At 33.4% G+C, this 15,728-nt stretch overlaps 2 protein-coding genes across 3 annotated transcripts; both read left to right on the top strand.

Annotated features, from left to right (window-relative positions):
* LOC109706881 (fasciclin-like arabinogalactan protein 7) lies at positions 4,971-7,400 on the top strand. Its single transcript, XM_020227896.1, has 2 exons — positions 4,971-5,105; positions 6,224-7,400. Exon 2 carries the CDS (start codon positions 6,257-6,259, stop codon positions 7,034-7,036), a length of 780 nt encoding a protein of 259 aa, XP_020083485.1. The 5' UTR covers positions 4,971-5,105; positions 6,224-6,256; the 3' UTR covers positions 7,037-7,400.
* LOC109706638 (fimbrin-4-like) lies at positions 8,821-15,566 on the top strand. 2 transcript variants are annotated; one of them, XM_020227579.1, is made up of 15 exons: positions 8,821-9,052; positions 9,200-9,410; positions 9,521-9,691; positions 9,779-10,017; positions 10,223-10,394; positions 11,518-11,556; positions 11,816-11,887; positions 11,991-12,107; positions 12,652-12,863; positions 13,099-13,254; positions 13,327-13,526; positions 13,814-13,971; positions 14,046-14,142; positions 14,301-14,392; positions 14,834-15,566. In XM_020227579.1, exons 2-15 carry the CDS (start codon positions 9,324-9,326, stop codon positions 15,095-15,097), a joined length of 2,076 nt encoding a protein of 691 aa, XP_020083168.1. In that variant the 5' UTR covers positions 8,821-9,052; positions 9,200-9,323; the 3' UTR covers positions 15,098-15,566. The 2 variants fall into 2 exon arrangements, with proteins under 2 accessions (XP_020083168.1, XP_020083169.1); XM_020227580.1 differs by lacking the exon at positions 9,521-9,691.

Below are 15,728 nucleotides of genomic sequence, written 5' to 3'. Positions count from 1 at the left end.
CAAAGATTAGAAGGGTTTGAACATGTTTAATTCAACAAACAACAATATATTATTATTGACGAACTAAAAGCTAGTATTATTATGACTAATATTTACGCAGCAATAAGCTTAATAAAATTTACGCTGTACATATGTCTCTTTCTATTGTATTAGCACTTAAAAATTGTGTAATACCCTGAGAAGAGATCATTTATGATCTGTCACATTGTTCAAAGTTGTGGAGTTAATTAGGCCACCAAGGTTTTAAATGCGACGTTTAAAAATATATATATAATAACTTGAATGCTCATTAGATTAATTAGACTCTTGAATATATCCATCCACTCTGTTTTTGTCTCTGCAGTTTGGTTTTACTTGAAAATAAAAACTAAAAAAAAAAAAAAAAAAATCTGGGTGAGTAGGAATTGTTTGTATCTTCAAGAAGTGGTGGTCCCAAATGTTATTTCTTGTCCATTCTTTCAAGGTTTCATCACGTGTTCCTCACAAAAAGCAATCTAGGGAAAATCTTTTACTTTTTATTAAAGAAATTCATTAATTGCTTGGAAGCATTTCCATAGATCATCATTCAAGAAATAAATTTGATTATATATATATATATATATATATTTTAAAATATTTAATATGTATAGAACTTATATGAACTATAGTTCATTTGATCCGACTATCTAATCGTTCATAATTTTAATTTTAGTATTCAATCTTTTTAATTTTTTGATTTAAATAATTCAACAACTTTTAGAATACAAGATTTAAGTTAATTGTTTATTTTAATAAATTTATTGTTACGTACGTAAATTAAATAAAATGTATTAAAAAAATCGTAAAGATAAACGGTATATTCAAATTTTGAAGTTAAAAAATTAGTAATCGGCTCAAATCTAATAAACTAAATGATCTGGTAATAAAATCAAAAATTTCAAAAATTAGAGAGTCAGATTCGAAAGGATAATAGTTGAGATAAATTTTATATATTTTTATTTTGTAAAAAGAAAATCAATCAATTTATGACCAGATAGAGGATTGGATGTAGCAAATTAGATAATTGGTCGTATCATTTAAAGAGTCAAGCAAAAGAGATGCTTCTTAATTAACAAAGCATTATAAAAATGATTGACCAACGAACACAAATAATTGGTTTCATTTTACGTCATCCCGAGTACCAATATATATATACACCATTATAGTTGTACTTGTGCCCAGCTCACTTTTAAACTTGAGTATCATCTTATTATTATTATTATTATTATTGCATAGTGTAGCACCACACAGCTACGTGAACGCCACAACTTTTAATTGATTCATAAACGCAATCTTATTCACCAAGTAACTTTGTCGGTGCAACCATTAACATCACAAGTTAAACTCGCCATTTGCGTAAATCCTACTATCAATGTATCTTTTAGTTATTATAGAGCTAATCTAGTGTTTCTAATGCTGATCAGGTTTGGAAAAACGAAAAATAATCATAAATTCTTAGGTTGTGGGTTATGTATAATTTTTCTTTAAAAAAATAATTATTTTGTTAGATTTTATTTTCATTTACTTTTAATGTAGTAAGTAGTGTTTTTGTAGTGAAAATTTAGAGATATATAATAAGCTGCTGAGAAGTTACATATATGTGTGTATATGTGAGTGAGTGATTAGTTTGGTGATTAGAGCTTGTTAGGGTAAAGTTGAAGGTGAGATTACTTATTTTATAGTTAATTAAGACATAGCCACATAGGTAGATCTCAAGATAAATTAATAAAAAAAATAAAAAAAAGGGTTATATTAGTTGCAGGGTCAGTTTTGAAATCTACTAGACAAGGACTGTTTTGAAGTTTCCCAAGAATAGCTATTCCCCCTTGGTCCACAGTTCACATCACCCTATAGAGGCTCCATCAATTTCAGGTAATTTTGCAAAAAAACCCCTCATAATTTTTTCTTAATATTATTATTAGGCTTTAACAAATATATATCTATACACCATATTAGTAGGATGTAAGCTTTGCAATCATCCATTTTTAAACATGTTGTTAGTATTCAAAATGAAGAGCTGATAATACCAGTGATACAATAAACTAAACGGGTAGCGTAAGTGGCAAAGGGCTTGGTGGTTGGTACCTGAGATTCAAGTTCGAATCTTAGTTGATTCACATTTTTCAGCTACGTTTATTTCATTTTGAATAAACGAAACGGATAGCGTACTACTTATCTCTCAAAAAAAGATAATATAAGTGATACAATATTAGTATTTAGATAGTTAGAATGTAAAAATTGACCATATATATATGCGCACAGTTATTATTCTTGCTAGCTTTTATTCATTAGGCCCCGTTTGGTTGGGGGTATAAGCGGGGATAACGAAAGTTATCCCCGCTATTCCACCAAACAGGATGAAATTTGATCGAGATATTTTATCCCGGTCAAACCTTTCTATTCCCGGTTATTCCGGAATAGCAAGAAATTTGCTATTCCACTATTTTGGTAGAATAGTGCTATTTCAATACTTAATTTCAAACTTAATTAAAATTATAAATTGAATTAAAACTAAAGTATATAAATATGCTATGTTATAAATTATAATACATTATTTTTATTATAAAATTATTAATTGTACTATATTTATACATATTATTTATATTTAAATATTATAATAAAATTTATAATAAATTATATTTAAATATTATAATAAATTTTTTTTATTAAATTTAATTTTAAGTAGAATTTTAAAAAAAATTATAAATTTATTATAATAAATTATTTTTATTAATTGTTCCACCCTTATTCTTATTTTAAATTTTAAAATTAAAATTTAAATTTAAAATTTATAATTTATAATTTATAATCTCAAATTAAGTTTATAATTTTAAATTTCAAATTTTAAATTTTACATTTTAAATGTTTGAAATTTAAAATTTGATATTTTATACTTTTTCAAATTTAAATTTGATCTAAAATTTAAAGTTTGAAATTTAAAATTTGAAAATTTGAATTTAAAATTTGAGATTTTAAATTTCAAATTTTAAACTTTTAAAGTTAAAATTCTAAATTTTAAAATATAAATTTAAAAATTTAAATTCAAATATAATAAGAGGATAATATCATTACTTTTTATTTATAAAACTCACTATCCTTCTTATTCCATCTTATCTAACCAAACACTATTTATTTTATTCCCAGAAATAACCAAATTTTCATCCAAACACAAAATTAATCTAATCCCCCCTTATACCTCAATTTATACCTATCCCTGGAATAGCCACTTTTTGCTTATCCCCAAACCAAACGATACCATATAAAAAAAAAAAAATTATTCAATTTGATAGCTTTCAGTCAAATTCAACAACATTTTTATCAATTTATAATATTTTAACAACTTTTTAGATAATAAAACTACTAAAATTTATCAATAATTAATATCCAATAACTAATATAATTATTAAATTTTATACAATTTTATTCTGACATACTAAAATAATATTAATTATAAAAAAATTAAAACAACCTATTTTTAAAAAAAATGCTACTGGTAGATTCAGTAACATACAAAAGTTTTACACTCTCTTCATCCAAAGTCTATTATTTTATATTTTTATCTTAATATTAAAAGAATAAAAAATGCTATCTAAATTTTTGGGTGCATTGAATAGAAATTTAGAGCAATGCTTCAATACTCCATTCTAATCTTAGCTGTATATTTTTAATCGATGAAGGGTTAAGATTTATGCATAAAAAAAGATGACCTGCTATTGCACAAACAGTATCAATCACCAGGTATATGAATCTAAAATTTTTTTTGGAAAAAGAGATAGCTAATATTAAAAAGTTAAATAACTAATATTGAAAAATTTTGCATACTGCCCTTGAATCACGGAGAGAATAAATTTTTAATTAAATTATCCATTTTTAAGGCAGATTTTAATAATAATTTATGATCGCGTTGAGTCATAAATTTAGTAATTTATAATTTAAAATTAATTTTCAAACATGAAAACTTTATGTTTAAATAGTTAACAAAATTTATTTTTTAAGAATAATATAAATTAAATCTAAATTTATAATTTAAATTTAATCAATATTTTTGAAATTTAATGCTGTTTTTCAATATTGAATTAACAATTTAAACTTACTTTAAAATGTAGAAATCTTTTATTTAAATAGATAATAAAAGTTTATAAATACACTATAACTTAAATTACAATTTTAAAGATATTAACATTTTTGAACTTTCATGTTAGTTTAATATTGAATTGACAAGTTGAATTGAATGTTTACTCGTTTAAATATAAATTTTTTCTTTCTAAAATTTAATTTTAATTTATACAATTATAAATATAAAGTTTAAACTCAAGTTAAATTTTAAATTTGAATTTATGAAGATTTATCACTTATGAAAATAGCCATTATCTAATATGGTAAGCAACAAAATTAAATTAGGAAATAAAAATTTGTTGGATATTATCAAATTTGGTAATTAGTTAATGTATATTTTTAAATATTATCTTTATGATTGATTGGTAACCTGTTAAGCAGATTATTATTGTGTAAAAGTTAATCTTAACTTTAAAATTTTGAACCGACCCTTCTTAGAGTAAGTCGCAAAAGGCTTGATTGTTGGTCCCCGAGACCCAATTTCGAATCCTAGTTGATTCACATTTCTAGCTAACTTTATTTTTAAATAAAGTAAACGAAGCGGGTAACGTGCTACCTATCTCTCTCAAAAAAAAAAAAACTTTAAAAATTTGAATGGCCAGCCGGTGTATAGCAGTATTTCTCATAAATTTATACTAATTTTTTTTATGTACAAATAACATTTCTTATCTTAACATTAAAGATTAAAAAAAAACAAGAAAAAGGTTAACAAGCATTTGATCTCTTCTTTTTCTCTCTCTCTCTCTCTCTCTCTCTCTCTCTCATGGTCCTCATGAGCCTCTCTCTGTGTTAGGAGTACCTACTACCCTCACCAGCTGCCACCTCACACAATTCTCTCCACACACTCTTTTAAATAACACCCCTTTCTCACTCCTACCTCCCTTGAGCTTCTTCCTCTCTCTCTCTCTCTCTCTCTCTCTCTCTCTCTCTCTCTCTCTCTTCCTGAGCTCACATTTGGAGCCCCTTTTGAGGTTTGTTCTCTCTCTCTCTCTAAATTTTGAGTCCATTTAATGCTGTTTAAGATCTTGCTGCTATTGTAGTTGTTATTCTCTGGTAGTTTCACTAAAACTGAAGTCTCTTTTGTGTATTTGTTTTTGTTTTTGTTTTTTTTTGGTTTTGTTTTCCTGAGCTTAAATCAGGCCACTTTTCATGGCATTTTGTGTTTGCTAACAAATTTCCACTGGCAACATTCCTGGAGACCATGTAATATTATATTTTGCAGGCAATAAATCTAGATCTAGCAAATATTAAAATAAAGGGGGTGGTGAAGCTTACTTTTGCTTCCATTTGCTTGTTTGTTGTTGCTGCTGCTACTTATGTTGTAATTTTTAGATCAGCTTATTCTTCAAGCTAAAGTAAAGGTTGTACATGTTGTCTTTTAACTTTTCCCCCCCTGGGGTCTAGAATCTCTCTTGATGGTTCTTCTTCTTGGTGGGTTTGCTTGCTGTATATTCTACCAACTTCTCTTTCCAACCTGCTCCTGGATCTGTTGATCAAAAAACTAAAGAAAAAAGAAAACAAAAAAGAAAAGGAAAGAAAGACATGTTGATCTTCCATATTTTTTTGATCTTTTTTTTAATATTATATTTCTTTAGCAGACCCAAATATTAAAAATATATTTTCTAATGGAAGATACTATTATTAGCTGCTAATGGTACCTATATTAAGCTTTCTAATATAGTATTATTAGCTGTTTAATTTTGTTGTGGTTTAGTGTATTCAGTGTGCTAGTATTTGTTGTGGGATCCAGCTATTCGACGCTTTCCGATTGATTGATATGTGAGAATGACTGGATCTGCTTCCCACATCATGTTTTGGGAAGACAAAGACATTAATCTTTTAGTATCCATCACTTTCTTCATGCATGAACTCTTCTTCTTAGACTACCATCCAAAAAAAATGTGGTCCTTTGTTTGTGAAGGATCTTCGCCAATAAGTTGCGGTCATTTTCATAAGTATCATTAACATCCATTCTCTTGTTCCTTTGCCAACCAAAAACTCGAAAATTAGACCGGAAGCGCCTCGTGTTGGTCGTGGGCTTCTCATGTCTTCTTAATTTGGTTATTGTTATGTTTCATACTTCTTACAGGGACTTGAGAAAGAGGAGGCAATTTTGTACACAATGGACTTCAATAAAGCCATTTTTGCAACTACCATACTAACCATGATGTTCATAACTCCTTCGATCGCCCAATCCCCTCCATCACCATTTCTTGCCCCCACCCCGGCCCCCGCCCCCGCCCCTGCCCCTCACCACGTGAACCTCACCGACCTCCTCTCCGTCGCGGGCCCCTTCCACACATTCCTCAGCTACCTCCTCCAAACCCAAGTCATCAATACATTCCAAAACCAAGCCAACAACACCGACCAAGGCATCACCATCTTCGTCCCCAGAGACTCCGCCTTCGCCGCGCTTAAGCAATCCACGTTCGCCAACCTGACTCAAGACCAGCTCAAATCACTCTTGCTCTACCACGCCTTCCCGAAATACTACTCGTTGGCGGAGTTCAAGAACTTGAGCAGTTTGAACCCGGTAAGCACGTTTGCCGGCGGGCAGTACTCGCTTAACCTCACCGATAACATGGGGCTAATCCGTGTCCAATCGCAATGGTCGAACCCGAAGATCACCAGCAGTGTGTTCTCTACCGCGCCCGTCGCGGTTTATGAGGTGGATAAGGTTTTACTTCCCATGCAAATCTTCAGTACCGACCCCCCTCTAGCTCCTGCTCCGGCCCCCGCTCCGGAAACGAAGCCGTCGGATTTGTCTCCAACGAGTGGGAACGGCTCCGCACCCAAATCTACGCAGTCGTCGAGCCCAACAAGTTCTTCATGCAAAACTCATGCTGGGTTTGCGAGTTACTTGTTCTTCGCGGTTTCTGGCGGATTGATGCTTTCGTTGTGAGAGGAATTTCCTTGCTACTCGGATTATTCGGTTCAAATTTATAGCAAGTTAGCAAATTCATTACTGTGGTTGGATTTATGTATTGGTTGGTGGTCATTCTTTCGGTCAGAGTAGATTGAGACATGTTATGTGCTACATCTTCTATTGCTTTATATTTACATCTACAATTGCATTTGCTTTATATCGAAGCGATTTTCTTACTACTGTCCTGGTATGAAAATGATATTTCTTTTTTAAAGATTTCTTGTATGTTCCCACAAGAAGGTGACATAATCTCTTCAAAATCAAGCTACATGTATGGAGTTGTGACAAAAAAAACTTGTAAAAGATCAATGTGGAGAATTGAATAATTGTTATTTAAGTATATTGATGAAGAACAGCTCTAGTGTGTGAATGATAAGACAAAATTGTGTGTTTAAAAAGTATTGTGGGGTCGTGACAGATATATTGCTAACTAACCTCATGCATTATTAATTGTAGGCTTATTGTACATTATTGCAAGTGTTTAATTTTTTTTTTTCCCAAATACTTGAATACTTATTTTTAGTTGGCATTTGACTGGAAACATGAAGGCTCCATGTGAAGTGAGTGTGGCTATCTATGTTTCGCCACATGCTATTGTTGTCATTTTAGGACAAATGCTACAGTTTGGTTGCACTGTTCTAATTTATTGCATCAGATTTTGAAGAGGTGGTTTGCCTTTTCTTTTCTACTCTCCCAGAGGGGAGGTTACTAAAATATCAAATTTGGGAAAGAGCAATACTATTTTTACACTTATGATATAAGCGTAAATTTTATATTTTAGTTTTTTTTTAGGATTAAAATTTGTTCACTCATCTTATCAATAATTTTTTTATTTAAAAATATAACAGAATTTTTAAAATTCGAGGATCTAAAATTTATCGTTCTCAGAAACTATTATTCTTTTGAGTAAAATGCCGTTTCTGAGCATTAGGTTCTTTAAGGGATTACGGAAACTTTATTTTATCTATTAGTATTAGTTGGACCTCAATACCAAATAAGACCTTAGTAAGATAAATAATTACCTTAAGAATAAAATGGAGGGTAAACTTCAAATACCATCATATGTGGTTTCGCTCTTTTTCACTTTAGTACCATATAATTTAAAATGTATCACTTTAATACGCTGTGATTTTATTTCTCTCCTTCCGTCAGCACCTTCGTTAACTCTCCGTTAAATCATATATAAGAAATTTCAAATATCCCACATATGGTTTATTGAATATTCATTTCGTTATCCTGTGGTTTACCGAATTTTTATTTTAATACCCTATGATTTTAACTTTATCACTAATATAACGGAAAAATTAACGGAGGGGATAACGGAAAGAGAAAAACGAAACCACGAGATACTAAAATGATACATTTTTAACTATATGGTACTAAATCGAGAAAGTAAAAACCTATAGGGGTGGTATTCGAAGTTTTTCCTAAAATGAATGATAAGAGTGTAATTGAAAGGCCCAAAGCCTAGTTGCTTTGGGATAGTTCTAATGACAGGGCCAATTGGGATTCAAAATATTGGCCCATATTCATCTGGGCCGTAATCCCATTGGGCCTTAGCCCAACCCCCGGACACAAATCGACAACCGTCCGATGTACAGCTCAACCGGTTCGGATCGGACCAGCCGCTTTCTTAATCAAACCTCCGAACGGTCGAATGGACCGTAACACCGGTCCGGTTCAAAAAAAAACAAACCGTCACGAGATTCGGCCTATAAATACCGAGCTCCACCGACCACGCAGGCCCGCAAAAACAAACACCCTCGTATGTTTTCATTTTTTTGTTTTAATTTTCTCCTTTTGCTCTCTCTCTCTCTCATCAGAGCGAAATCTCAGGAGGTTTCGGCCCCCACCACCTCTCCCCCATCACTCGCCCCACGTAATCCGGAATATTATTAATTGATCAAAGCAGAAATCGAGAAATGGAAAGATTAATCGTAAAAATTTAGCCCGAAGATTACGTGTTCTCGCAAGAACCTCGGATTCCGACAGGTAAATGTTTTCTATGATCCCATGTTTTATCGTCCTTTTCTTCAGATCCAAGTAGGGAGAATTATTAGTTTTTTTTTTTTTTTTGGCATCATTTTTCATTATTTTTTGAGATTCTTTTTGCTTGATTTGTGTTGCATTTATCATCAGTTGTAAGGTGAGGAAACTGGAGATGGTGTTTAATGTTGGGAAAAAGGATTCGTAGGATTTGCTGAGGAGTTTTTATAGGAAGTAGTTTATAAAGGGAGAACAGGCGATTGGAAAGGGAGAGAATATGTCGGGTTTCGTCGGTGTTTTGGTCTCCGATCCATGGCTTCAGAGCCAATTCACACAGGTGGAGCTTCGAGGGCTCAAATCCAAGGTAAACAATCCGAAAGAAACCCTAATTATGATGTAGTATATCTAAATCTCTTGTTTCTTGATTAGTATTTGAATCCCATTGATTGGATTGGATTGGATTGGATTGGGTAGTTTCTCTCCGCGAAGAGAGAATCCAGCCATGTAACGGTTAAAGATTTGCCCCCATTGATGGCGAAATTGAAGGGCCTCAATGACGTGCTAACCGCGGAGGAGATTGGCACCATTCTTGGCGAGTCCTACCAAGATGATAGCCAGGAGATTGAGTTTGAATCGTTCCTTCGGGTATTTTTATTTGCAATTTGTTTTTATATGAAAGGCTAGTAGAAGCAAAATTCGACGATGGTGTAAGTATTGGGAACTTTCTGGCAGGAATATTTGAAACTTCAATCTCGGTCGGGTGCTAAGCTCGGCAGCACGAAGAATTCCTCTTCGTTCTTGAAAGCCACCACCACTACACTCTTGCACACGATTAATGAATCAGAGAAGTCATCTTATGTGGCGCACATCAACAGCTATCTCGGAGAGGACCCGTTCTTGAAGAAGTATCTGCCGTTAGACCCCGCAACAAATGATCTGTTCAATCTTGTGAGGGATGGCGTTCTCTTGTGGTGAGTGAAGTGCCCTTGTTGACTTATTCTATGTTAGTTCGATATATAAAACTTGAGAAAGAAATTAAGATAAGATGATTAAGGTACATGGTTCTTTTATAACTTCGCTACCATATGGTATGATCTTAACGAGAGATGTTTTCGTGCTTATAGGAATAAGTTATGATATCCATAATATTTATTGCCTTTTCTCTTACTTGATTAGTAAATTGATCAATGTTGCTGTGCCCGGGACGATAGATGAGAGAGCGATTAACACAAAGCGGGTTCTCAACCCATGGGAGAGAAATGAGAATCACACTCTTTGCCTCAACTCTGCAAAGGCTATTGGATGCACTGTTGTTAATATTGGGACACAGGATTTGGTCGAAGGGCGAGTGAGTTCTGACTTTTTTCTCTTGATTTACTTCTATTTGTTCTTTGCTGTAGTTTTTTCAAAAGACTATGTATTGCATTTTGTAAATAAACCTTTTTACTACTCATCTTCTCTGAGAAACATGATCTTGAAAGGCTGGGTTTGGGCCATTTACCTTCTTCTGTTCATTCTTCCAGCTCATGCCTATTTTTTCTCCTGAGGCGTGACCTATTTTGACTACTTCATAGGAATATCAAATTGTGGATCTCTCTGAAGTGCTTCACATTGTAGTGAAGATTCACTTAAGTAGCTTGCACTTTTATTTAGAGATATAAAATCAATGTACTGCAAGAAGTACTATATATGCTACTTAGAAAATCAAGCTTGTACTTGATTTTGGATGATACGAAAATATATAACCTGTTTAGCTGTCGGAGGAAGTTTTATATGCCGGTTATATATGTTGAATGGGGTTTACCTTTGATGATTATAAGTTGATAATATAACTGTTTGATTATAGTCCATTGGAAGGTCCTAAAAATCATAATTTTTCAGCACAATGCATTACACCTACAAGGTGATTCATAGTACCTCAAAAAATATTTTTATTTATTCCTTCTCACATGTATTTGGACTTATTTTCTCAGTAATCAATTATTGATCTTTGGAAAACAAGAGGAGAAATGCAGGAGAAGTTATTCTATCATCCAAACAAGCCCTAAAGAGATACAAGGAGGAAATGGTTACAAGTAGGACAAAATGAGAGTTATAAAAAAAGGAAACCTAAACAAGGACTCCAATCGTGCTAGATTTCAGTAAACTGTACGCTGTGAAAGCTCGTGAAGCATAGGCTTGCAACATTGTTGCGTAAACCTTCTCGCTAAGACTTGAAAAGTGTTTTCTTTGCTTACCTGGCTTTGGATGTTTAAGTGCCCATTACTTGTGATTAATACTGTAAAAGAATCTTTTAACCGATTTTCCTTCTACATTCTTGATAATTGAAGAAACCAAGTATTGGGATCTTCTTGCAAATATTCTGTTTTGGTTATTGCTTTCATTTTTAAAGATTATTATTGAACAAAAAAAGCTAAATATGCGATTCAGACTTAGACTTGCAGACTGAAGTTGTATCATTTTTTGTGCAGCCTCATTTGGTTCTTGGTTTGATATCTCAAATTATAAAGGTAAGCTCATGGAAACTCTGCAATTTTCTTTTGAACTTCCTGAATACAGTGATAGATGTATCATAGGAGTTACTAATTTTCTGTGATCAAAATTATAACTGGATAGTGCATATCTTATAGTCGTTGGTCCATTATGTTGTTTTCTTTTTGGAAGAACGGAGTCTAATCTACACGAGCTTTCATATTGTCAATGTCGTTATCCTTACTTTTGTCCAGAAAAGTTGTTATGCTTACCGACTAATCTTGGCCCCATTGTCAGATACAACTATTGGCTGACCTGAACCTCAAGAAGACACCCCAGCTGGTGGAGTTAGTGGAAGATGACAACAAGGTGGAGCAACACATATATTTACTGTTGCTCTCCCTCTTTCCATAATAAATTTATTGACTCTTTGGGTTATCGTTATTTGATTTATTATCATTGTATTGGACAGGATGTGGAGGAGCTAATGAGCTTGGCACCAGAAAAGATGTTACTTAAATGGATGAATTTTCATCTCAAGAAAGCAGGCTATAAGAAAACTGTCAGCAATTTCTCTTCTGATGTGAAGGTGCATTCTGGAATTTGAATTACAGAAATTTGTAGTTTGTTTTATTAGTTGGACGACACTCTTAAGATAATTTTTGGTACAAAAGATTTGACTCTCAAACTCAGCTAGATTATATAATTGAAGATTAATTCTTATTATTATTATGATGTGAAACATCAATACTATCTACAAATAAGAATTATGGTGCAGTGAAACGTAATATATTTATGAAGAGTAGTAAAATGGATTGGTCTGCATTTCAGTTGATAATCATAACGTTAGTACCAAGTTTGGGCATATAATTTCAAGTTAATCTGGATACAAAACCATGGGTAAATCATTTTGTTGTGCATCAATTGTTTCATCTTGTTGCTCTTTTTAGAGCATTGGATGCTCTGCATCAGGAAAGAATGAATTTCTTCACCACCAAGTTAGTTAGTTAACTACTATCTGGATGGTAACAATTCTTTGTGTGAGCTAAAGTCGTTTATATGTTTAATCTTTTAACTAGTCTTGTTTCCTTCCCTATTCTTTCATACTCTCTTACTTGCCTCTTTATATCTAGGATGGAGAAGCCTATGCTTACCTTCTTAATGCTCTTGCCCCTGAGCACAGTTCAACAACTACCTTGGATACTAAGGATCCAAATGAGAGAGCTAAAATGATTCTCGAACAAGCAGAGAAGTTGGATTGCAAAAGATACCTGACTCCTAAGGATATCATTGAAGGTTCTCCTAATTTGAACCTGGCATTTGTTGCCCAAATTTTCCAGCACAGGTGAAAATTAGTTCTTGTTCTCCCTTCCCTCAACAAGTTTTAAAATAATTTATTACTATTATTTTTTTTCAAATTGTGATCTTTTGACAGTTAGATTAACTGTATTAGTAATTCTGCAAGCTGTGGAACTTGCATGGCATATTCATTTAACAATAGAACTTTACTTAAGAAAGCAGAGACATTCCTTTCACGCAACATTTCTCATATGGTTAAGTTCATACTATTATGTATGCAGGAATGGTTTGTCCACCGACAACAAAAAGATTGCATTTGCACAGAGTACGCCTGATGATGTCCTTATATCTAGGGAAGAGAGAGCCTTTCGGCTGTGGATCAACAGTCTTGGAATTGTTACTTATGTAAATAATTTGTTTGAAGATGTCAGAAATGGGTAAGCTTTGTCTTTGCAAGTTAATGGGATTGCCAAATGCGTTATTTACTGATTGATAAAAAGCATGTGCAGATGGGTTCTTTTGGAGGTTCTTGACAAAATTTCTCCAGGATCAGTTAATTGGAAGCAAGCATCAAAGCCGCCAATAAAGATGCCATTCCGGAAAGTAGAAAACTGCAACCAAGTTATAAAACTTGGGAAGCAGTTAAAATTTTCTTTAGTGAATGTTGCTGGAAATGATATCGTACAAGGAAATAAAAAGCTAATTCTTGGTAAGTCATCTCATCACAAATATCTTTATGGTTTGGATATCCCTCATGTCCTGCCCTTGTTATCTAAAAATGGTAGTTTTCTTGAATAACATCAATTTTGCTGATTCATTCTTAATTTTACTTATTTCCTTTGTTTTCTACTTACCTATTGTTATTAGATAAGTTGGTTATTTTCCCAGGGCTTGTTTTATGTTCTGCAACTTTTTCTCCCCTTATTTTCTCATGCATCCTGAGTGCTTTTTGTTCCAGGCATATCATTTAACCCTTTATTTTACACTTTCTTTCAGCTTTTCTTTGGCAGCTAATGAGATTTAATATTCTCCAACTACTGAAGAACCTGAGATTCCACTCTCAAGAAAAAGAGATATCAGATGCTGATATCCTGAATTGGGCAAATAGTAAGGTGAAGGCATCAGGCAAAACTTCTCAGATCGAAAGTTTCAAGGTACTTTTCATCCTTATCCCCCATTTCCTCCTGACATTTTATACATTATTTTCTGATATTTTTTGCTCCTTCAGGATAGGAACCTATCAAACGGGATATTTTTTCTCGAGCTCCTTAGTGCTGTGGAGGCAAGAGTAGTTAACTGGAAGCTAGTTACCAAGGGTGAAGATGGTGCGCTCTTTGGCTTCTACTTATTTACTTGTTGCGGTCAAATGCTGAATAACTATCAGGCATTTTGTGGGCATTTACTGCCATATTTTTATATTCTCTCGTTTATATTGATCAACATCATTATTTTGACCATTTTATTCTATGTTGTTCAAATACAGAGGAGGAAAAGAAGTTAAATGCCACATACATTATCAGTGTTGCTAGAAAGCTCGGATGTTCTGTCTTTTTGTTGCCAGAGGACATCATGGAGGTAATTTAGCAAAACAAAAACCTTTATCGCAAATATTCTCGGCAAATCCCTGTAAGTAGTTGATCAATCGGGACATTAATTGCTTTTGAAGAATGTCACCAAATCCAGAGCAGAACCATGTTGGCTCTCAAGAAAGACCTTTTTATGTTGATATGTTGGAGGGAACCAGGACTAGATAGCCAACTGTTTGACCATATGTTCTTTTTATCGTATTATTTTCTTGTATGTGCTGGCATTATACTCTGACATTTGCTAAGCTAATGTCAATAGCTTCTCTATTCCAAAAGGCAGAGGCTTTATCTGGGCGGCTGGGCCAAAAGAGGCACTTAACACTATTCTTTCCTCTTACCTTAGATCATTCAAATTACTTTTCTGTATTTCCTTTTTCTTCCTTTTTGTTCAGATACTTTAAGATGCAAACTGCTGTTTGTTGTACAACAGGTAAATCAGAAGATGATCCTCACGCTTACTGCTAGCATCATGTATTGGAGCCTGCAGAAACAACAACCTGCAGGACAATCCGAAGCCTCAGATAACTCTGAGCTCTCTGCTGAGACTCCAGAGATCCCCAGCGAGGATTCTGCTTCTCAGAAGGCCCCGTCCTCGGATGGAGAAGGGAGTGCTGTTGCCGAAAGTATTTCAAACTTGTCCATTGACGATGCCACTTCAAGCACCTCAGTAGAAAACGGCAACGAAACGGCTTGAGGGAGGGTTTCTGTTCCAACCAACCACTGAAAAGCTACACTAGAGGGAAGTTGCCTTCTACAGCATTTACAGTTTATTCAGTTAATTCATACTCTCTACATGCCAAATAGCATCTGCATTCTTTCTAGCAAGAAATTCTCACTACAGGGATTAAAAAGGGTCTCTTATATAGCTTTACATGTTATTTTTGTAGTAATGAGAAAATCTGTCAATATGTTGTTATAGGTTTTCCATTTATTATAGGTATTCTTTGGTCAAATCTTATTCTGTTTCATGTTGTTGTTGAATGATGTTATAGGTTTGCGATTGTAATTTTTTACAGGCGTGTAATTGTTACGCTGTTATCGTGCTAGCTTCTGATTGCTGTACTATTTGTTTAAATTTCATCAGTTTGTCACTGAGAAGAGAGTACAGCGCAGGGTGTACTAAATGCTTTGATATTGCTATGTAGCGTGAATCAGTTTGGACTCCTATGTTTGCCAATTTTGCGAGTCGAATAGGCTCGTCGGTTTATCCAACCATGTTGGAGAGCCGAATCAGGGGGGGAAAAACTTCTCAGTTAGTTTGATGGTTTCTGCTGTTGGGATCACGTTGAAAATGCTTTTATTTCCTTTTCTTAATTCATGTAGAG

This window comes from Ananas comosus, linkage group 2 (assembly GCF_001540865.1).
Source record: "Ananas comosus cultivar F153 linkage group 2, ASM154086v1, whole genome shotgun sequence".
In the NCBI taxonomy this organism is placed as follows: domain Eukaryota; kingdom Viridiplantae; phylum Streptophyta; class Magnoliopsida; order Poales; family Bromeliaceae; genus Ananas; species Ananas comosus.
This window is presented reverse-complemented; position numbering and strand designations above follow the sequence as displayed.